Source organism: Sciurus vulgaris (assembly GCF_902686455.1).
Source record: "Sciurus vulgaris genome assembly, chromosome: 14".
In the NCBI taxonomy this organism is placed as follows: Eukaryota; Metazoa; Chordata; class Mammalia; order Rodentia; family Sciuridae; genus Sciurus; species Sciurus vulgaris.
The window spans coordinates 31,205,138-31,228,749 of NC_136475.1; the positions used below are offsets into that span (position 1 = coordinate 31,205,138).

The 23,612-nt window shown below is 45.2% G+C and overlaps 1 protein-coding gene across 3 annotated transcripts in view; it reads left to right on the plus strand.

The window, feature by feature from the left end:
- Nucleotides 1-7,844: 7,844 nt before the first annotated feature.
- The window catches only part of HK2 (hexokinase 2), a 58,237-nt gene continuing 42,469 nt past the window's right edge, over nt 7,845-23,612 (plus strand). Inside the window, exon 1 of one of the 3 annotated variants that reach the window (XM_079110385.1) lies at nt 7,845-8,369. In XM_079110385.1, the coding sequence (XP_078966511.1) occupies nt 8,307-8,369 (63 nt within the window). In that variant the 5' untranslated portion in view covers nt 7,845-8,306. Of the gene's footprint in view, nt 9,061-23,612 lie in introns of all 3 variants that reach the window. The other 2 variants (XM_079110386.1, XM_079110387.1) reach the window with 2 other exon arrangements.

Below are 23,612 nucleotides of genomic sequence, written 5' to 3' on the forward strand. Positions count from 1 at the left end.
TACTGAAGCTAGACTTAAATTTGCAATCTTCCTGCCTCAGCCTACCAAGTCATTGGGATTACAGGTTTATGCCACCACTCCTAGCACAGCCAAATAACTCTGTTGTGTGGATGTGCTGTAGTTTACTTAGCCAGTCCTCACATAGATAGAATTGAGGTTGGTCCCAGTCTCTCTATGGCGCAAGATGTGAAGACTCTTACACAGCATGTGTGGGTAAACACCTGTAAGCAAAATGGAATCACTGGTCCATAGGGCAAGTGTACCTGTATTGTTGGAGAGTGTTCAATAGATCTCATGGAGGCTCTGTTCTCCCACCAACATTGTGATTGTCTATATTACAATACTGGGGGGAAAAAAAAGACAAAATGCCCAGAAACTTCAACGTATATGTAACTCATAAGACTAGAACAAGAAGAGAGGCTTAATAGTGTTTCACGAATTTCATTTCCTCCTAGGGAGATCTGCTCACTTTGATGGTAAGGTGTGTTATTATTGTTTTATTTCTGCCCAGCTGATGGGCCAAAAGTGTCAGTAGAATGTAAAGTTGCATTTTTATGATTGTGGATGATGTTAGTCATATTTTCACATGTCAAATAGTTATTTGTTCTTTTCCTGTGAACTCTGTGTCCTTCACCTACAGGTTGGATGCATTTTTCTTAAAAAATTGAAGATCCTTATATAGTAGAAAAACAAATCTTTTAATGACTTTTGACTTCACTTAATAGGCTCTCTTTTATCATCTTTTCTCTTATGGCATTTAGGTTTTTAGTTTTCCTCAGACATGGCTGAGATTCAACAATCTTGATTTAAAAAGCAAATGAACAAGTTTTCCCCAGGGTTTGCAGACATTTTGGGAGTAGTCTTGTTTACTTTTCCATAGTTAGAATCAGTCTATTTATTTTTTAAGCCATTAAGGTGTATTGCATTTTAAATTTACAGATTAACCTAAGGGGATGTGAAATTCATGAAGAACTGTTAGGCCTCCCTATGTATTCAAGTCTTTTGACTTCCTTGCATGGATTAAGTTCCTAGGAATTTTGTCTTTTTGTTCACTGTTATAATAGAAGAAAAGATGCCATTAACATCTGTTGTTAATTTGGCATCAGGATTATTAAAAGCTCTCCAGGTGATCCTCACATAATAGGTATATAAGGGACAGGAAGGGAGGGTTGCCTGGGAACTGCTGGCTCTCATCTAGAAAGGAGTACTTTGTCATTGATGTTGTTTAGAATTGCCAGCAATGTGTAATAAAAGCCAAACTGACTAAGGGTTTTTTTATTGCTTATAAATTCTCTATGGTAAACTGGGCACGGTGGTGCATGTCTGTAACCCCAGTGACTCCGGAGCTAAGGCAGAAGAATTGCAAGTTTGAGGCCAGCCTCGGCATCTCCATGAGACCCTGTTTCAAAGTAAAAAATAAAAAGAACTTGGTTGTAGCTCTGTGGTAAAATGCCCCTGGCTTCAATAGCCAGTACTGAAGAAAACCAAAAACAAACGAACAAACAAAAAACAGGAGCAGCCACCAGCACCCCTAAGTGTACCCTGTCCCAAAGAGCAGTCAAGGCTGACAACCATTGTCCTGAAGTCCTCCACTTCTCCCTGCCTTTCACATTCAATTACTTATGTACTGTCCAGGTCACCTCTTACATTTTTCTCACTGTTTTTTACCACTTCTCTTCTGCTATTTGTCTAACAGAATCCTTCAGCATCATTTCTCATGACTTTGGTCTCATTCCCCATCCATCTGGACCAGAGCACTGTACTTCCATCTGGAACAGACCAATCTGCCTCATATCCCTGAGAGTCTACAATTTCTGTTCCTGCTACCTGGACTTTTTATTATTTATTTTAGGCCCTGGGTTCTTATTGCACAGAGGAGTTGTTCTTATGAATGATGCACTTAGGAAACTGGTATTCAGGATTCACTACATGGAATGCTCTGCACTTTTTATCTTGTGATCTCATTAACTTTGCAGATGAGAAAACTTGGGCTTTGAAAGACCCAAGACCAGCTGGCATTCCCATGCCAGCCTCCCATGCCACGAGGCCCTTCTCATGGCTCTATGCCAATCAGGATGAGAATGTTAGACACGTAGCCCTCAAATTTGTGATGGTCTTGGAGGGGTCTCCCGGGAATATTTCTAGTGGCTTTTTTACATGTGCTGTGATGCTGCGTGCATGTGTGGACAGGTGCTGGGTCACACTTTGTGTGTGTGGAGGGGAGAATCATCTGGCTCAGGGTCAATTCATTTACGTCAGTTTTTCTGGTGTCAATTTGCCTACTGACTACTTCCTCCCAATTTAACTCCCGTTGAGTATAGATGTTCTATTTTTTAGTCCTTGGATGTATTTTGGATTTTAGAAGGTCAATTTGTTTAAGGGCATTTTAAACGTTTCAACATAGCGCAGTCAATGATTACTGGGTGTGGTGACTATTTGCCAAGCTTTGGGACTTCCTGGACTCCTTTGAAAAACTTCTTTTTTGTGGTGCTGGGGATGGAACCCAGAGCCTCATGCGTGCCAGACAAGTGCTCTATTACCGAGCCACATCCCCAGTCCTGAACATCTTCCTTATATTTTGAGACTTTTCCACCTTATGACTCCTGACTCCCTGGCCTGCTTTGGCAACTTCCCTGCAGCTAGGGCATGGACATGGGACTAAAGCTCTGCCAATCAGCTGCAAACCGTCAATTTAAAAGTCAATACCTTCAAGAAGGAGATGCTATGCAGCATTCCTTCCATCAAAGATGCAAAGAGACAGACAACCCAGCTGTCAAGAGCAGCTGTGGCACATCCTGGCTGTAGCACTCCATGTCTGGCATCAGGAGCATGGGCAGAGATGCTAGCCCAGTGGCATGGCAATAGAACTTCCCCTGACAGAGTTTTATGGTATAGTCCAGGCATCAGTCTCAGGTGATTAGCTTCTAAGCCTAATTCTCTGATTCTCCAGAAGATCCAGCAAGGTTTAATATTCTTCAATAAACTCCTTTTGTCTTTAAACTAGATTGAATGGATCCTGTTTATACCTCTTACAGATAAAATGGGATTGCTGTGAAACCTTCTACCTTCCATTTTTATATTTTAACTGCTCTTAAGTATTTTTCTTTCCTAATCTCTCAGATTTAAGCATTATAATTGAAATATAAGAGATTATCCAGACTATGAGGGCCCAATATTAAAAATAACAGTATGCCAGGAGTCACAAGAATTTATATACAGGCCAGATCCACCACCCTCATTCTTAAAATTCTCTACAGGATCCCATGCTACAATTTGATGAATGCTAACAACAACAACAACAACGATGATGACAACAAAAGTAATATTTAGCAGAGAGAAGTTTTTTGGCAAAGTGGTGTCTTCCCAGGACAGTTCCAGAAGTTCAATGGCTGGGCTTAGGTCAGTCTAATGTGGGGCCAGTGCCAGCACCACCCTGGTATGAAATCGGAAAGCTGGTATCCACACCCAGTCAGACCACCCTTGGTTGGCACTGCCCTGTGGTTCCCGCTCTCCCTCTTCCAAAACTCCACTGCCTGTGAAGACACAGACACACTGGGTGTGGTGATGCACACTTGTAATACTAGCAACTTGGGAGGCTGAGGAAGGAGGATGGTAAGTCTGAGGATAGCCTGGGCAATGAAGCAAGACTCTGTCTCAAAATACAAAGTAAGAAAGGGCTGGGGTGTACCCAGAGGTAAAGCACTCCTGGGTTCAATCCCTAATATAGCAAAACCCCAAACCAACCAACCAAACAAGGACACAGACACATTGATTTTTTTTAATGATAGATTTTTCTATTCTGTAATATTTGTCACATGTTACTTTTAAGTTTCTGACTAAACAGTTAGTCCCTTAGCAGTAAGAATCATATTTTATGTCTCCTTGAATCATTGTAAGGGTTTAATAAATATTTGTGGACTGATTTGTCTCTTGGAGCTATGGTGTGTAAATTGTATGGCCTCCATCACTTTTCAACATCTGCATGTGTCTATTGTGTGTGTGTGTGTGTGTGTGAAAAAGAGAGAGAGAGAGAGAGAGAGAGAGAGAGAGAGAGAGAGAGAGAGAGAGAGAGAGAGAGAGAGAGAGAGAGAGAGAGAGAGAGAGAGAGAGAGAGAAAGAGAGGGAGGTATCTGAGAATAACTAAACTCTAGATGTAGAGTCTGGAGTTCAAAAAAATCAGATACTAGTCTCAGCCCTGCTAGATGTAGAGTCTGGAGTTCAAAAAAATCAGATACTAGTCTCAGCCCTGTCTGGGTACTTTCCCCTTAGTTTGTCATGTATGAATTGAGGCATATAACAATACCTACTTCAAAGATGGGTGCAGTGCTGCATGTCTATAAGTCCAGCCACTAGGGTGGCTGAAGCAGGAGGATTACAAGTTTGAAGCCACCTTTGGAAACTTAGTGAGACTGTGTCTCCAAATACAAATTAAAAAAAAAAAAAAAAGGGATTGGGGATGGGCTCAGTGATAGAGTGCCCTGGGTTCAATATCTGGTATAGTAAATAAGAAAGAAAGAAAACAATACCCACTCCAACCATCTCCCAGGATTATTGGGAGCTTTCTAAGAGATAATATGTACTTAAAGCACCTTGGGATCATTATCTGGTTCACATGAAATGGGACCAGAAGGGTATTGGAGGGGCCATTACAATTAGTCTGTGGAAAAGATATCACAGTTGACATGATCTCGCTGGCTTTGGTCCCACCTGCCTGGGGACAATGGGTTTTGGAATACAGGGCTATTGGCTTTTCAAGTGTTTCCAGGCAGCAGGCATTTTCCTCTTTACCTCCTGCCTCTAGTCAAAACCACTGATTCAGCCTCAGACTTCGTAACATCTAAACCCATAGCCAGCTCACTTCCCTACCCTCATCTTGGCTCAGGCCATTATCTTATCTTCTAGTTTCTCCCTTTTCGTGTCTCTGGTCTCTGACCCTCTTCCCTCATCCAATGGAGGGCCGTTATTGTCCTACAAAAGCAAGTGTGATCATATCACTTCCTGCTTTAAGCATCTCTGTTGGCTATCTAAATCTGCTGGATATCTAGGGTGTATCTATATCTAAGGACAGAAGCCCAGTTATGAGGTTGTTGTAATTAGGTAAGAGATACTAAGTGTGTGAACTGGGGTAGATAGGGAGGTGGGAATGATTTGAGGAATGATATATAAAGCATATAAAACTAACTCTCCGCATTGTTATACAAAATGTGAACCATGGGCAACTCTATGATTTCTTCTGTTAGATACAATAAATATCTAACTGCACATCTACTGTTTGAAAGGTACCATTCTAAGCACTGTATATATGAGGGAACAGCGGAGACACAGACTCTTCATTCTTGTAGAGAAGAGAAAGAATAGGAAATCAATCACAGTCAAATGATAGTGACTTGTGAACTTGAGATAAAATGGTCAGAGGAAAGCCCTCTGTTGTCTGAGATGAAACTCACCAAGGGAGAAAAAGCAGCAAGAAAGAGGTCTAGAGAATTTCCAGATAGAAGAAAAAGGAAGAGCAAAGGTCCTTGGTGGAAGTTTGGCATTTCTGAGAAAGCATGCCAGTGTGAGTGTTCAGCAGTGTACTGAGGAAAGTTTTATGGGATGGGTGGAGAAGGAAGCAGGGACCTTAAAGTCTAGTGGACATTGTTAGGAGTACAAATTTTATTTGAAGACTGGAAACTGATAAATGACTTGAGCCAGGTAAAGATGATTTTTTTTTTTTAATTGGTACTGAGGATTGAACCTAGGCATGTTTAATTACTGAGCCACATCTCCAGACCTTTTGTTATATTTTATTTAGAGACAGGGTCTTGCTGAGCTGCTAAGTGTCTTGCTAAGTTGCTGAGGCTGGCTTTGAACTCTTGATTCTTCTGCCTCAGCCTCCCGAGTCACTGGGATTACAGGTGTGCACCATGGCACCTGTCTCTGGTTTGTATTTTAAACACATGACTTTGGTTTCTATTGAAAAAGACATTATAGGGATCAGTGTGCATGGAAGTAGGCCAGAATGGAAGCCGGGTGGTGTAGTATTGGCTAGGATGTGTCCAAAGACATGGAGAAAATGGTCATACCCAGAGTCAATTTGATAGGTCAGATTGCTGGTTGATGGATTGACTAGTGTGAGGGTGAGTAGCAACAAGGAGTCAAGGATGATTAAGATGAATAGTGATGCCACTTGCTAACATACCTGGACAGGAAAAGATTTGGGAAGAAAAGTTGAATTCATTATTGTACATATTAAGTGTGCAATGCTGTCACTTCATGGAGATGACAAATGGCAGTTGGAGAAACAAGTAGGAGCTCTGGGAGAGGTGCTTGCTATAGATTTACTTTTGTGAGTCACCATGTGTAGATGACATAACAGTCGCAAGGCTGGAGGGATCACCCAGGGAGAGAATGTAACTAGATTAGAATAGGGTGGAAGGTAGCCCGGGAATACTCCAGTACTCACTAGTATAGAAAACAGGGGCTGAGGAGCCCGGGGAGTAAGGTTAGTGGGAAACCATTAGAGTGAAGCATCAGGCTCTGACTGGCCAAGGAAGGTGTGTCCAGATGCAGGATGTGAACAACTGTCCTCAGCATCTTTGAGAGACGGAGAAAGAAAAGGGCAGGAACAGAAGAGAACACAAGATTTTCAACATGGAGGCCATTATGGTGACTAGGACCAAAGCAGTTTGGTCCCAATCCTGACAAAGTACAGGGGAAGAGTAGTGAGGATGTGTATTTGGCAAGGGTACAGAGTTTATAAGTTTTGCTGAAATGTGGGGTCATAGATGCTTTCATTTGTTTTTCCTGTTTTATCTGTATATTCTTTTTTCCCTACAATGAACATTCATTTCTTGTTTTCCTCTTGATACTGGGGATTGAACCCAGGGCCTTGCACATGCTAGGCAAGCACTTAACCACTGAGACACATCCTCAGTCCAATTTATGTAAATCTGGAATCTGGAATCAGGTATTAGCTGTTGCTGTGGACCCTGCTCCTCTAAGCATCCCTAAACCACTCCACCCCACCTAATCCCACCCAGGTCCAAGATCATCCGTTACATACTTACTATCACTTAGTTTCATCCACATTAGTCCCAAAGCTGCAGACAATACTCCTTTCCTGCCTTCTACGTTTCTGGCTTCTAGAAAGGAAGGATACGAAAATGGGAAAGAGAATAGGATCTTAAGAGTCAAGACAGATATGCTCCTTTTCCCATCCACCACTGGTTAGCCATGAGTTCTTGGGTAAATCTCTTAACGGCGCCGTGCCTCAGTTTCCTCATATGCACAGGGTTAGTAAAACCCACAACTTATCAGTGGTCTGAGGGTTGAATGGGCCGACTGTTATAATGCCTGTCAGAGTAAGCAAGCAGTCAAGGCGGCTTCCTTCACATCAGCGTTCCGCGGACTGGTTGAGCCATAATAGGTGAGAACCAAGATGCTTCAGAAATGTGACCGGGTGATGGGAGTCCCTCACATGATCCCCAGATACCAGACAGTGTCCCTCTCCGCCACTGGGCCAGGGCGTGTGCGGGTCCAGTGACTCATCTTTCCAGTCGTTCCACACCTCCTCGGCCCGCGATCACGCGCCCCCCACCCGTAGCCGAGCCTGACGCGGCGGTGGCTCATGCGCCTTTGCGTTCCAGCCTCTTGCCACGGAACACACGTCCCATCCCGGGCGCCCGGCCCCGCCCCCCGCCCCAGGCGCGTCTCTGCAGCTTGCCGGCTCGGGTGTCTGAGCGGCCGCGCCCGCGGGCTGTGAGCGCTGATTGGCTGTTCCGCGCCGGCGGGCGGCCCGCGGACACACACACCCTCCCTGAGCGACCAATGAGCGTGCGCGCGTCACTGACCCGTCCGCCCCTAAGCCGGCAGCCCCTCAATAAGCCACATTGTTGCACGAACCCCAGCGCTGGAGTCCCAGGCCATCGCTGGCAACGCCGTGTCACTCAGCTAAGATACGCGGGAGGGAGCATAGCGCGAGTGAGCCTGAGAAGTCCGATCGCCCTAGTGGAGTCGGGCTGTGATTCTTCCTAAGTTGAGCCTTAGTGACCCTGTGGGAGAAGTTAGCGCCTTGACGTTGGGCAACCAGACACGTCGCCAGGAGTGATACTTAGGCGCCTTTCTAGCAGTTTTGACTCCAAAAACCTGTTTCTAGAGACTCGAGATCCCCCAACCCTCGATAACCTTCTCGGTGTACCGCCAGGAATCCCCGCTCCCGCCGAGCAACCGAGCCCGCGTACAAAGCAGTCGGACCGCGTTACCCGCCTCCCCTGCAAGCGCTCGCGCCTCAGTTTCCCAAGTCCGCGCCGCTTGGCCGTAACAGGATGATTGCCTCGCATATGATCGCCTGCCTCTTCACGGAGCTCAACCATAACCAAGTGCAGAAAGTAAGTCGTTGCGGGCGGGGGCGTTTGGCTCGCTCCGGACAAAGTTGCGTGTTCTCCGGGAAACTCTTGGATCTTGCAGGGGCCCGCTTCCTCCTCATTCGGGGCTTGGGACGCAGAAAAAGACTGAGTAGCTGGGAAACTCCTGGGAGCGAGGAGCCACGTCCGCTAGGCACTGGCAGGCTTGTGCGCGCGTGCGAGACGCAGGCGCTCGCGCACCGCTCGGCTCTCTTCCTCCCTGCTGTCCCGCGCGCGCTCGCGGTCTCCCCCTACCCCTTTTCCCTTTTTTTCTGGAGGGGCGGGTAGCTCGGCACGTATTCAAGGGCTGTTGGGCCCACGTGGGAGGAACCCCCCTCCTATAGCCTGAGTTCCGGCGAGAGCACGTGGGGAGAACTGTAGCTGGGGGAGGAGGCTCCGCGGCCGCGTGGGGCTCCTGGGGGCCTCCAGCGCTTAAGGATGCGTTTGAGAGGCGTGCGGTTCATCTTGTAGTTCCTCACCGCCCCGCGGAGGAGGACCAGAGTAAAAGACTACCCAGGAAGGAGCGGGAAAGCTCGCAGACGAGTTCTGCCGCCGCGCCCCCTCCCCGGAACTGAGGTGCCCGGAACTGAGGCTCGGCGAGGGGCGTACATCCCCCTAGCAGATCTGCCTCAGGACTGCCCCGCCTCGCGTCCCCCGGGCCCGCCTCTGAGAGAGGGTCGGACTTTTTGTTACTTTTTGGTTTGCCCTTAAAAGTTGCTCCGAGAGGACCCCCTCCCCCTTCCCAGTTTCCTTGGGATTTTGTGGTTCTGAAAACCAGCTTTTTCCCTGCGCTAGGCCCCGACTTGTCTGTGCCCATTGCGCTCTCCGCAGTCCCCCAGACCCTAGTCCCGCGGCGGCCCGCCAGCCAGTTCATTTACATAAGAAAGAGCCTCGGGCCCTGCCTTGAGCCTCCCTCTCCCTGCCTCAGGGTATGAAGATGGGGGTGGGTTAGTTAGGGCCAGGCTCCTGGCGCTTTCACTCGGGGGAGAACTGGGTTTCTGAAATACCCGGGATTAGGGGATTGGCTCCTGGCCTGAGTCCTTGGCTATGATTTGAGGGAGGGGATGGCCTGAGATGGTGGATGGGGTGGGGTGGGAGTTTTCTTTTGTAGCTGGGAGGCAATGACAGCGTTGCTCAATTACATATTTGAGATTTCAGGGTCTGATGGGAACACATATTTAGGGAAAATGTCTTGACATCGTTCTGTGGGGAGAGCTGCTCATATTCCCATTCTGGCGGTCTTGAGGGCATAGGAAAGAATGGTAGTTTATAATCTTGATGTTTCCAGAGCCTTGGCAGATGCACCTCAGACCCGAGGAGGAGGCAGAAACGCTGGTTTAGCTGAATTTTACTCTGTAAAGTAAACGTCTTTACTTTCTGACCCCTTCTTGGGATGTGGCCCTGCACTTTAATTCAGTTTATTTAAAAGCATGTCTCTGCGCTGGCAGGATCTTGGCAATTTCTGTGGGCTTCTCTGCCCAAGATAGGAATTAACTGTGGGGGAAGACTCATCTCTTGGCAAGCCCTAAAATACAAAGTGGAGAACCATTAATCCCAGGGGGGTCTCAGTTGAGTGAATACCGCTCCAGGACATCTGAATTCTTGAACTAGCTTACTCTTCCATAGTTCAGATGAAAAGGTTAAGACTGGAACTGTGGAGTCATGTCATTCTTGGGGCCTGGAATGGGGTTCACCTCCCCAGATTTCAAAGTGGAAAGAAAATTAGCCAGGGAATCTGGAAATGTGTTTTAATCCTTGTCTTGTGGCTTATTCACCACAGGACCTTGAGCCCCTTTGGACTTCCTATTTCTTTTTGAAGATGCAGATGAGAGCAGCCTCATAATTCCATTTTACAGAATTATGATAAGGCACAATGAAGTGACAATATCTCTCTGGTAGGATTCTCCTCTCTAGGAGCCACCTTTCAGCCTGTAAAGTGTCCCTGAGAACATTTGGATGTATTTCCTGTAAGTTACCAATGGGGGCAGAATTGAATCAGGCCTTTAACTAACTCACCAGGTGTCAGACCTAGGATTTAGACTCTTAGTTTAGGTGAGCAAAGTTTGATTTCAGCTGTTACATACGAAGTAAGAAGAGAATCACAGACAATGAATTTCTGGAAGGAAGAATTAGGAGAGAATGAAGTTTGAGTTTAATTTTTATAGTCTTTTGGAAAGGTGTTTATTTGGACTTTACTGAAATCCTTCTGTGGTGATGTCGTCTTATGTATTCTAGTTTGAGAGCATGGAAGGTTTAGGGTCACCTGCCCAGAATTGGTCCCATCAGGATCACATGTCTCCCGATGGACAATCCTAGTATTTTAGTCATTAGGGAGAGAGTAAGGGTTATTTGCTCACTTTTGCCAATTGAAACTTTGGAACTTATGAGCAAACATGGAATATCTACTCTGTACCTGGCACTGTCTTAAGCTCTATACATAAGTTAGCTCAAAAACATTTAAACCACCCTATGAGATAAGTACCATTATTAAGAGCATCTCTATTTTACTGGTAAGGAAACTGAGAGGCACAAAGTAACTTACCCAAGGTCACTAGCTTTTTAGCAAGAGCACTGTGGTGGTTTTTTGCTTATTTTCATTTTTCTAAGAGCACCATGGTCATGGCCACTACTTGCCTACCTCTGAGGAAATTAGTGGACTACTGACTTACGCCTGTGCCCACTCATGGATACTGGTAGCTAGTCTACTGCCAGTATTCATACCACTTAGTATGTCCAGAAATAGAACTAGCGCTCCTGTTGGGAGCCCTGAATTCGTTTTCACTTGTCTTTCCTTTCTGACTCCTACTCCTTTGTCAGCTGATCTTTGGGTTACATCAGAGGGCTCCTAAGTTTTCTCCAATTCTGTTCTCTTTTTGAAGCTAGACTGAACTACTTCAAAAAAGCCTTCGACAACTTTGTATTGGCTACCACATGTCCAGGACCCCATCCTTCATCTCAGCCTCATTCTTCTCCCTCTTTTTATTCCCCAAAGCCTTGAATTGCCATGCCCTTATGTGCCTGCCATTCATACCAGGTCATTCTACCCTTGCCCTTGTGGCCCTGAACATGCAACCTAGCTTTTCTCAACTTAATCCCTTCCAGCTCAAATACTACCTCCTTTTCCTGCTTTCTACCCCTCCTGTGTGCCCACAGTGGTGCACTTAAAACTTGTGTTTGTTTCGTTTCTACCATACATGAGAGTTGGTGGTTTTCAGTTTCAGTTCCTTCCTCAGGGCAGGGAGAATCCTGGCTGTTTCAATTTTATCACCTGATTTCTGCCTGCCGATGAGGTAGGCACTCAGTGAGTGCAAGAATGAAAGAGGAGGCCTTCTTGGAGAAAGAAGCAGAGTGAAGAGTGGGCAGGTGGACCCTTAGAAGGGAAAGCAGTTCTCAGGGCTACTCTTTCACCAGAATCATGGCCTGAGGCTGATTCCGAGTGCGAGAGAGGAAGGGGGAGCCTTTCCTGTCCTTAGCTATCAAGGCTTTGTGTACTGCCTGTGGAGAAATAGAGGATTCATTTCACTGAGGTAAATTAATCTACATGCTACAAGATTTTTGTCTCTTAGGAATAAAAATCAGAGCAGAGTTAACTATGGACGTGAAGTATATACCCCTTCCTTTATCCATCGATGCGCGTAGACTGGTGACATTTTATACCAATTCTGAAATATGCAGAGCTCACTTAGGGCTCCTTGCTGTATGAACAAGTAGTGACCTTCAACTGTGGACTTGAGGGGAGCATCTTGGAAGCAGAAAGATTGAGCAGCAACCAGAGTCAAGACAGATAAGCATACATTTATTTATTTATTTACTTATTGAAAGAACCTAAGAGTGCAAGGCCCTCTGGGTAACAACCAGAGTCAAGGCAGATAAGGCGTACATTTATTTATTTATTTATTTATTTATTTATTTAAAGAACCTAAGAGTGCAAGGCCCTCTGGGTACCATATAGGAAACAGAAACAAAGACACTTTTCAATTATCTGGAGAGTTGAGCCTCCAGGAAAAGATAATTTATGGCCATTAAACCTAAAGAGGGTATTGCCATGGGTTGGTGGGGAGTTAAAGATCTCTGGGGAACTTGACTACATTTTGAACACCTACTGTGTGCCATTTAACTTCCACGACTTAAAATCGTGGGAGTAAATTACTGGCTCAAACTTAAATTAAGATTATTTTTGACTATTAATTCCTGCTGGGTTAGCTGTCATTGACAACAGGTACAATTTGTCATTTTTTCAGTTTGTAACATTTTACTGTCTTAATACAGCCCCTTCTGTTGCTCAGAAGGCAGCTGTTGATGGTAGTAAGAATACTTTGTAGCTTTTGTGAACCATCCATTTGCCAAAATCCTATTCACTAAGAAGCACTTTACCCTTGAATGGATTAAAATTCCCTCAGGCTACTCAGCCAAAGTCAGCATTTTACTTTTTTCCCCCATTTTTCAAAGTTGAACTTTTCTAGTACTGGGAGGAGTTTGGGGACAGTTGAGGGCCCTTTCCTAGGGACAATCAGAACAACACAAACCACAGAGTTCAATGTGGCAGCTGGAGAAAGAAGATCTGATGAACCAAAAAAAACTTGGGTGCCCCAGAAAGTGGGCCTTCTTTGTTTAGAGACTTCCTGTTTCAAAGACCAACTCTTGATAAGAGGTTCCTTATTATCATTGTGGAGTTTTGAAGTCAGCAAGTTTGGTTTGTTTTTTAACACTGTGTGTTGTCTGTTGTTGCCATTTCAAAGCAGTAGGGGTGGGGCGTGGCAAAGCAAAACTTGGAGTTCATTGGATGCCTCTTAACATGGTCCCTCTTCTTTGCACTGGAGACGCTGTTGCTGCTTATTTCTAAAGCTGTTTTCTCAACCTTGGTGCTTTTGACAGTTTGGGTCAGAAAATTTTGTTCATGAGGGCCTATCCCAGCAAAAGAGTCAGATTTATAGACCCTACCCAGGTTTATGGAGTTCTGTATCTTTTTACTATTCCTTTAGAGCAACATTTTTAAACTAGGAGTGATTTTTGTACCTTGGGCAACTTTAGATATGTGTGTTGCCATTTGGGGTTGTCACAGTTGGTGGGTGAGTATGATTTACTGACATCTAGTTAGTAAAGGCTGAGAGATGGATGATAAAAACCCTCCAGTGCACAGGGTGGCACCTCATTCCCCCATAAGTAATTATCTGGTTCAAAATCCTTTTAGATGGAGGTTGAGAAACTTCTTTAGAGGAACATAGCCCTCTTTCCTTTCAGTTTTCAAGTGCATTGTTCAGAGCCGGTACAGCTAGTTGCTAGCCCTGCTTGAGACCAAAACCTTCGGCTCTCAACAGTGTCACATCATGGGACATCATGATGGGAGACAGGATTTTACAATAAGGAATTTAACGTTAGGTCACCAGTCCCCAGCCATTAACAGATGCCCATGATCTCTCCCTGAAGGGTAGCTTTTGTGGGGCAGGAGCCAGGTGAGGTTTCTCTGTTCTTAACCAGAAAAATGAGGGCAGTGCCAGTTTTCCAGGAAACCAGTGGGAAAGAAGTTTGCTCTTGTCCTTGGGAGAATCTCCCTCTGGCTGTGTTGGAGTTTCCAGGGAGGCTGGGTATTTGCCAGGTATAAGGCCAAGACAGGTGTGTGAGCTGGCAAAACCCGAGCTCAGGAGCTACTGTAGCTGGGGACCAGAGGAGAGGGGCCAGTGACACCCACTGAGGGGCAGGAACAGTCCAGCAGTTCTTGGGAGAGGCTGTGTAGTGAGATATGGAGACAGGCTTCCTGGGGTTGAACCAGTTTTGAAGCTTCTCTAGGCCTCAGTGTCTTTCTTTTGTAAAAGGGAGAGATTGTTGAATATCACCCTAAAGAGGGCTGTTTTAAAGATTAAACAGAAAAAGGGTTAATATGTCAAGCTCTTAGAACTGTTAGAGACATATAGTCGATTATGTATGAAATACTAGTACACAGAAGGAAAAAAGACACAGTCTTTCATATCCTCCTGCCCTACCCAGCTGGACAGGAGCAGAAAGAGGTCCTGCTTGGACCTAGATAATTCCCAAGAACTTCTTTTACAGTATGTGGGTGCAAGCTTGCTTGTGCTTCCTGATAGATTTGATCAGAGGACTGCGGATGGTGGGGCTGGAAGCTGGGGAAAAAGGAAACATTTTTGCTGTCCCTTTCAGCTTCTAAAATGTCTTTCCTGAGCTTAGGAGAGCCAAACTTGATCGCTTCCTCTAAAATGATTTCATTCTGGTTCTCTGATGAGGCACACCCCCATTTGGTGTTCTCTGGGATTCCTTGCCCATTGGTGCACCCCAGGTTGAAGCATCTTCCTCATGATGCCATGAGAAACAGCTGCATTATATGATCGTGGTTGTAGTTCACCCACTCCTTTTTACTGGTGAATAACCTCCCTGCTGTTGTTCCCCAGTAAGTTTCCAGAGAGCCCAAGGATAGAGACTCCAAGGGCAGTTGCTTGGACCTCTCCCTTCAGTTGGATCCTTGCTCACCCTTACTCACATCTGCCATAGGCTCTGGCTTCCCACTGGGGAAACCCTTTGAGGTGTACTGGGCTGAAGGATCATAAGACAGACCATGAGAGGTTTGGCTCCTCTCGACTCCTGGAGATTCCCTGAAGGGACTTGGACTTGGAGGGAACAGCTACTCCCACATTCTTTTGGCTCTTTGGGTCTCAGCAGGGAGCTCTTTACTCCTTATATCCAGACCCCAGGTCTTCTTTCCTGCTGAGAGTTGGGTGCCCCTACTTCTTGACAAAACTCAAGGGATTCTCTGTATAGAACCCATACTCTCTGGCCCTTGAGTAGCTTGGATAGCTTTTGTCTTCGTCCAATTGGAAACAGGGTTTGGTGTATACCTGTAATCCCAGAGATTTGGCAGACTGAGGCAGGAGAATTCCAAGTTCAAGGCCAGCATCAGCGACTTAATGAGATCCTGTTTCAAAATAAAAAAATGAAAAGGGCTGGGGATATAGCTCAGAAGTAAAGTGCTTACCCAGCATGTGCAAGGAAGACCCTGGGCTCAATCTCCGGCACCAAAACCAAACACACACACACACACACACACACACACACACACACACACAAAGACCTCAAAACAATCCAGTTTGAAGGTCAGGAGTCTTGACCCTGTTCCTGTGAACAGTGCCACCCTCTTTTACAGGTGGTCACAGACTTTTTGTGCTGTTGTCTGTGGATCTTTAAGTATTCCCTTGAGATTCCTTCCCTGGAGGGACCTTGATTAAGCTCATCTCAGAGTTCACCAGTTTGATTCAGGCTCTGAGAGCCTGGCACTGGAACCCTGGTGCCCACCCATCCACCTTCCTACCTCCTTTGACCCTGCCTTCCTGGGTGTTCAGCATCTCTACCCCTGGAGGCTGGAAGTGGTCTGTATTCTCAAAAGACATATTCTCAACCTTTTTATTTTCTCTATATCATTGGATAAGGGAAGGAATGAAGCCAGACAGAGTACCTGTCAACTTTAATTAGGGTTAATCAGAGCTTTTGAGGTTGCCTTCTCCAACCCCCCCCCCCCCTTTTTTTTTTTTTTTTTTTTCGGTGCTGGGGATTGAACCCAGGGCCTTGTGCTTGCTTGTGAGGCAAGCACTCTACCAACTGAGCTATATCTACCCAGTCCACCCCCATTTTAAAATTAATTAATTTTTGCTGTACTGGGGATTAAACCCAAGGCCTCTTGCATGCTAGGCAAGTGCTCAGCCACTGAGCTACATTCCCAGACCTTTTTATATTATTTTGAGATAGGGTCTTGTTAAGTTAGCTAGCCTAGCTTTGAACTTGGGATCCTCCTGCCTCAGCCTCCCAAGTTGCAGGGGTTACAGGCCTGTGCTATTGTGTCCAGTTTCTTCTTTCTCATTCAAGGGCTTCCTCCTCTTGCTTCTGCTCTCTCCCAAATATTCCTGTCTCAGTACCCTCTGTGAGCTGGCTGCAGTGGTGCATTCCTGTAATCCCACCTACTCAGGAGGCTGAGGCAGGAGGATTGCAAGTTTGAGTCCAGCATGGGCAATTTAGCACGACCCTGTCTCAAAATAAAAATGAAAAGAACTGGGGATGTAGCTCAGTGGTAAAGTGACCCTGTGTTCAATCCCCAGTACCCAAACAAAACAAAAACAAAACAAAATAAAAACCCTCCATGAAGACTTCCAATGATGTCCCATCAGTTCCTTTCCCTCACAAAAGGCTTAAAAGGTAACAAAAAAGTACAATACTTACTAAGAGTTGACTTCTGACCATATGCTAGTAGCTAGTAGCTAGTAGCTCCAGCTACCCTTAAGCTGCCCTCCAGGATATGAACTTTTATTATTTATCATTCAGATCAAGACATCAGGCTCAGAACCAAGGATAAGCTAGAATTCAAAACCAGGCAGCCTGACTCCAGAGCCCATGCACTTAACCCCCAGTGTGGGGCTGCTCAGGACGACTGGAGATGGTTGATTCTGCTTCAGTTTCATGGGGTTATGAGTCATGTGTCAGCCGGGAAGAGATCTTTGGGATCATGTAATCCAAACCCCTTTTCACAGTTCAAGAAGCCAGCTGCTATGTACTAGTACTAAATGAATCAGCCCAAGCTTTTATAGGATAAGCACCAGATCTGGAACTCAATTTCCCGATCCTTGTCTTTTAAATACCATCTGTGTAGTATGCACTCTTATCTTTTAGCTGTGGGTTCCTTAAGAACATAGTCAGGATTTGCTTTGTGGGCTTCCTTATGGGGACCCTATAATTTATTGCCCAAACTGGGCCACTTTTGAGAGTACTATTCACAGCCATTCCACTACCACAGGTGCCAACTGAGATTGTCTTGGGCAAGCTGGGACATATGGGTGCCTCACCTATGGTGGGTGTGATCTTGAGGTGGGTGGGACAGACTGGCACTAGACATGGAGCAGAGGGATAGAACCAGAGGGATTTTGGTTCAGCAGGTGAACAGATGGCAACAGCAGGAGTGGGGAGTGCAGATGTCACTGAGGGGTGAGAGGCTCAGCAGGCAGACTCTGGTTACTGGCATGGCGCTGTCTAGGGTGGGCAGAGTCTTATCTTTAGGGAATCTGGCTTCCTAGGCAGGGCAGGCAGGGTGGATTGGGAGGAAGTGATGTCAGGATCTTATACAGTGAGGGTGCAGGCCTGAAGAGTAAGGTCAGACCCAGAGCACCTGTCAGTCTGGAGTAGCCCGCTCTTCCCCTTTGCCAAATTGCTTTTCCATCTCTTGGCATTCCTACCCATTGTAGGTAACCATAACAAAGATTGCTTGAGCACCTACTTTATATTGAGTGTTGAGAGAGCTGTGGGCATCACAAATATGACATAGATTTAGCTGGTGCCTTTAGTCCTCTGAGACCAGTGAGGATGAAAGAAATGAGGTGTCAGAAGTGAATTGACATCATGGACTGGAGAAAGGCCATTTGTGCTGAAGGGTGAGTGGGAGTTTGTTAGGCCAGAGGAGAACATTCTAGTCTATACATTCATGTGTTTCTAACTTTTTTCAAGACAATGGATCTTTAGAATTGATTTGATGTGTGTGATTTAAGTGATTGTAAGTCCTTGTTTTATTACAGTGAAAGAAACCACCTGTTGTCTGCCTTTACCTTCAGTTTATAATTGGAACTTATTCTCAGGAAGCTTCTCCAAGCCTCAGTTTCCCTGTCAAAGATTAGTTGGCATATTTGCCTCCTGCCATCCATGAGCTGAGCCCCTTTCTGGCAGAGGCTAGTGTCTCCTTCACTCTGGTATCCTCCACGCCAGCCTTGGCACACTCAGTTTGGTGCTCAGTCAATATCCATGGGTAAATGGACTTAGCCAGGTTATGTACACCTGCGATATAGTATTCCTTTGCGCTGCTGCTCCACCCCCAGAACACAATGTCTGAGGACAGAAGGGCCCTGGGCTACGCTTCCCAAATGCCCATCTCCTGGACCCTGGGACAGGTGCTGCTGCCTGAGGTTTGTCTGACTGTAACTCAATGCAGCTGAGAGTGAGAACTGGACGAACAGGAAACCCTGTGACTCACAACCGTGCAACAGGATCCTGGAGGAGTGGCCCATATGCCTCCCTGGTCAACTCCACACTTACCCTGCTGCCCGAGGCTTGTGAGTACATGGTGTGTCAGAGCTGGAATCTCCCCAAGGTGGCACGGAGGCCCTGGTGAGGGGCCTCCTGATCCCATCTGAAGAAAGTATTGTAGTAGATTTGTTACCTTTTGTTCAACTGTTTTTCAGAGGACAGGGGCTTAAAACCAGTGTTCTTCTGCTTCATGTCTTCCGCCCCAACTCATCTTTTCCCCTTTATCAGAAACATCTGGTTTTGCCCTGGCAACTTTACAAGATAAACTTGCTGCTCTTTGCACAGCCTCGGCCCTCCCAGGAGGAGTCTGTGAGGGCATTATTATTAATGAGGTCATTGGTAGCAGTTGCCTGGCTTTCCTGATGGGCACACCTGTGCCCCAGGTTGGGGCAGTCAACTGGCCACCGGATGTTGTGGGTCTTGCCAGGAACTAGGCTTGTGGTTTGGGGAAGCTTCTCCAAGCCTTGGTTTCCTTGTCAAAGATTTGTGGTAAATCGTTGGCAAAGGAATAATGCAAAAAATATGAAATTCTTTCAAAACTAAGTTGCCCGTGGTGTCAGCACAGAGTCACTGGAAGACTGTGTGTGGCTGAATTTAAACAATGAATCTCTCCTGGATTGTCCTCTATTGACCTCTTGGGTTTCCTTCTGTGCTTTGACCATGTGTAGTAGGTAGACTAGGGCCAAGTCAGTGCCGCCTGCCTTTTTCTCTTCCTACACTTAAAAATCCAAAGCACGACACTGAACACATGGGGCAAATGTCACCCAGAGACAGTAACAGATCCCTGGTGTCAGCCCCACTTTCTGGCGCTAAGGCCCCTCCCTCACCCTCCTCCCCGACTTAGTGTGATCATATAACTTCTAACAGCATAGATCTGTTTCATACTTAGTGTGAGAGGACTCACTTTTGTGTCTGCTCCTTTCACCCAACATTACATTGTGAGGTTCATCTACATTTTTGTGGATAGCTGTAGGTATGTATTCTTAATCCGTAGTATTCTTGGCCCCACCTCGGTCTGACTGTGATCAATTTAAAGCAGACAAGACTAAGTCATACTTCTAGAGAACACAGCCCTTCCTAAATTTCTTTTGAGGAGGCCAGGTTGGAGCATTGGCCTAATAATATAGATAGATGATTTGGTTGTATCTTCAGGGCAAGAACAGTGTGAAAAAAGCTGGGGTCTGGAAGCTAAAAGGTTGTTCCACTGCCAACTGGAGAGAGGGTTCTAGATATTAACAGAAATTCAAAGACTGGAGAAAGGAATGGGACTGTGCCTCGGGTATCCTTGCATCCTTTGCTCTGATGCTTCTAAGCTTGTAGATCCACTTTCTTATCCTATTTGATCACTTGAATTCACCCTTCTGCCAGGAGGGTGTGTTCTGTAGAAATGACTGTTGAGCATTTGCTCATTCGTGTATTATTTATTTTCTGCCTGCTTACTAAAGGATTTGGCGATTTGGGTCAGCTTTCAGTAAAAGGATTTCTAGAACAAGAGTTATCAAACAGGCAAGGATGATTTTCGAAAAAACTTAGACTAAGGATACTTAATTGGAGTTAAGGACAGAGCTCTGAGCTTCCTGACAGTCAAGGCAAAATGAATGGCTGTCCTTATGTCAATATTTTCATCTCATTGGAATAGCAGGAAGCACAGTGTATCTGGGCAGACAAACTTTCTCCTGAAACTCAACCCGATAGGAAATTGACCAGCCCAGGAAGGGTTAGTGATAGCACGGGGTCCTTACATAGTAGGGTAGTCTTCATGTCCTTCCTTCCTGTGATTCCTCGATTAGAAATAATGAGATCATATTTGGCCAGCTTCTTGCATCTCAGGGACTCTCGTTAACTCTCATCAATTGTATAGTTATGTTCATGCTAGGATCATCTAAAAAATTCAGTATTTTGTTTTCTTATTTTGATTTGTTGTGGTCTCATTTGAAATATCTCAGATTCTATATTGTACTAATTGATTATGAATAAAAAGTTGCAAATTACAAATAAAGAGCTCTTAAAAATGATAGAGTTAAATCATATGAAGCAATTCAGTAAGGAACTATGTAATATAGTGATTTAGTTGAATAACTTCCTGGCACCTGGAATCCATATATATATATAATTATTATTACTATTTTTTGGTACCAAGAGGTGTTTTACCTCTGAGCTACATCCCTAGTCCTTTTTATTTTGTATTTTGAGACAGGGTCTCATTGAGTTGCTGAGGGTCTTGCTGAGTTGCTGAGGCTGGCCGGGACCTGCGATCCTCCTTCCTCAGCCTCCTAAGTTACTGGGATTTTAAGCATGCACCACCATGCCTGATTGGAATTTGTAATCATTTTAGATCTTGGGCTTGCTCACACCTTCTGAGACTTTTCGCGTTGTGATCTCCAGGTCAACATTCATCACCTGAGATGATTTAACTCAAAAGCTCTCTCTTCTGAATGAATGCTGGTGTCACAGGCTACTGACACCTATGACACTTTTGGAGGCTGCCCTGCATCCTGTCTCCTTTCTGATCTACCAGGACACATCTCCCCTTGCATTCCAGAGGCATTCATTGGTCTCTATTTTAAGCCAGATTCTTCAGCATCTTATAAAGTTCTATAGAATAGGGGCCTTGATTTCTTAAAATTTTTATTGTGATAAAATATGTGCAATAAAGTTTACCATTTTAACCATTTCTAACTCTTAATTCAAGGGCATTAAGGACATTTACATTGTTGCACAACCATCACCACCATCCATATCCAAAACTAATTTCTCTTAAAACTATGTGTGTAATTTCTCTTAAAATTATGTTTCTGTACACTGTAGAGTTTTATACATAATTGGTGTTCAATAAATGCTATAAAATGGGAGACAGCATAGATGCTATAAAATGAGGTGGCAGCAGTGGTCAGGAGTTCAGGATGAATGATAATGAATTTCTCAGATTTGGACATTGAAATTCATCGTTTCTTCTTTCCTTTTAAACCTCTTAATGTATGCAAGGGTGAATTTGTAGCCTGTTAGATAAACAGATTGTCAAAGTTGGACTTTTTGTTCTCTTTTCGACATTATTTGATCAGGCCCATTTCTCACCGAGACCAGATAGGCTGACTCCAGGATCCACACGTTGGCCCCCAACCATTCAGTTGGATCTGGCCTGTGAAATGAGGTGGGCCCTTCTGGACCAGCCTGGTTGTCATTCATCTGGGTGATCCAGATTCCAGTCTTCAATCCGCACTTGCTGAAGGCTGCTCCCTGACCTGCCTCTGAGAAGCCCTTTCTAGTTCTCACCTTCAGGCCTTTCCTTCTTGAATCACTGCCATTCCTGGTCGGGGCTGTTCCTGACCCAACCTGTCCACTGTACATTTTGAGGTGGAATCTCTGTGAGAATGACCTTTTGCTTTCTCCATTCCTTATATTGTTTCCATGACACAATTTGCCTTCCTTTTAGTTCTGGTCCAGGGGGAAATTTGGATATTTAAAGGGATGGGTATTAATGGTTTCCTGTTTTGGGTGTTATCTTTTTTCTAAAGGGTATGGGGTTGATTTCTTATTAGGGCTACTCCCACCCCCAACCCCAGCTCTGTAGAGGAAGAGCTGGTGTTTTATGGGAAAAATGAAACTGACCAAAATTGCCCAATGAGGAAGTTCTAATCTCCTCAGCATTGCTGAATAGCTATCAACTAATACTGCTATCTCTTTCTCTTTAATACACACCCTTGCCTCCTAGGCAAGCAGGCAGTCTTCCCAGACCCCAGCCGGGCTTTGCTCTGGCCTGCCTCTGGTTCCCCATCCTGGAAGGCTTCTTCCTTTTCCTCTACATAGAGACTTAAAGAGAAGCAACCCTAATAGGCCACACACCCACCACAGACAGAGAAGGAACAATTTGGGGAAACAGGCTCTGCCTTGTTAACCCTGAGTATGATGAAGTCTGGTTGAGAAACATCCTTGGCCTTCCAAGGATGCCACTTGGTGCAGAGAAATCTAGAAGAAAGAGAAGAGGTGTGGGGCTGGGGATATAGCTCAGTTGGTAGAGTGCTTGCCTCGCAAGCATAAGGCCCTGGGTTCAAATCTCCAGCACTGCAGAACAGCAAAAAAAAAAAAAAAAAAAAAAAAAAAAAAGAGAGAGAGAAGAGATGGAAAGAAAGCAGGGCTACATAGAGCTCCATGTTCAGCATGACCATTATGGTTACCATTGTGTTCAGGGCTCCTTATGCTATGTAATAGCAAGGAAACAGGGGCTCAGAGGAAGTGTGACTTTTCCAGTATCTAATACCTGTCCTGGTGCTACAGCTAGGATTTGCACACTGGTTTTTCTGGTGCCAAAGTCCTCACTTTACCACCACCAGCTACAAAATGAGGCTTGACCAGAATGATTCTGCTTCAATAGTTTCCAACAACTTAAATCTCTTTCCAGCAAGTGCAGGGTTTGTCTTTCCAACTCCCAGCACCCTGGATCAACACAGGATTATTTCAGAGGCATACACTTGGCCCCGTGTCTTAACTACTGACTTTTAAGAGACCCCAGGCAGAAAAGTGGTAAAGATGACCTTTATAAACAGTGTTAGCCAAACATTGTTGGCCAATCATTATACGTCATTGGCATGGTAGAAACCTGCCCAGGACAGGGGAGGGTATTTGAGTCACCAACCCTAGAGGTGTCTATTTTGTTAGTCTGAAATGGGTGTTTGGAATTTTTAATGCTTTTAAAAAACTTCTTGTTTGATTCTGATATGCAGTCAAGTTTAGGAACTCATCACAAGTGGCAGAAGGGAGATTAGGCAAAAGTTATCAGAAAGCAGATTTATCTCTGATGGGAGAATAGCTTTCTAATTCTTAACCAACAATGGAACTTAAAGAAACGTAAGCCTCTGATGCTTGGAAGCATTCAAACATGGGCCAGGTGTCTATTGGGGTGATAGAGACGAAGTCCACAAACTCAGATGCTGTGTTCACTGGGATTTAAAACTGTTTACCCCAAGGGCCTTCCTTTCCAAGAGTAGATATTGTTTAGCTGTTGACCCATTGATGTGTGTACATATCGCAACTCCTCCGTGGCTTTCTTCCCTGGCATTGGGCCTTCTCTGACTGCACTCTGGGAGAAAGTTGGCAGGATTCTGAAAACTGCATTCACTTCTCTTCCAATCCAGGAAGACCATCCCTTGTGTGGAGACTACC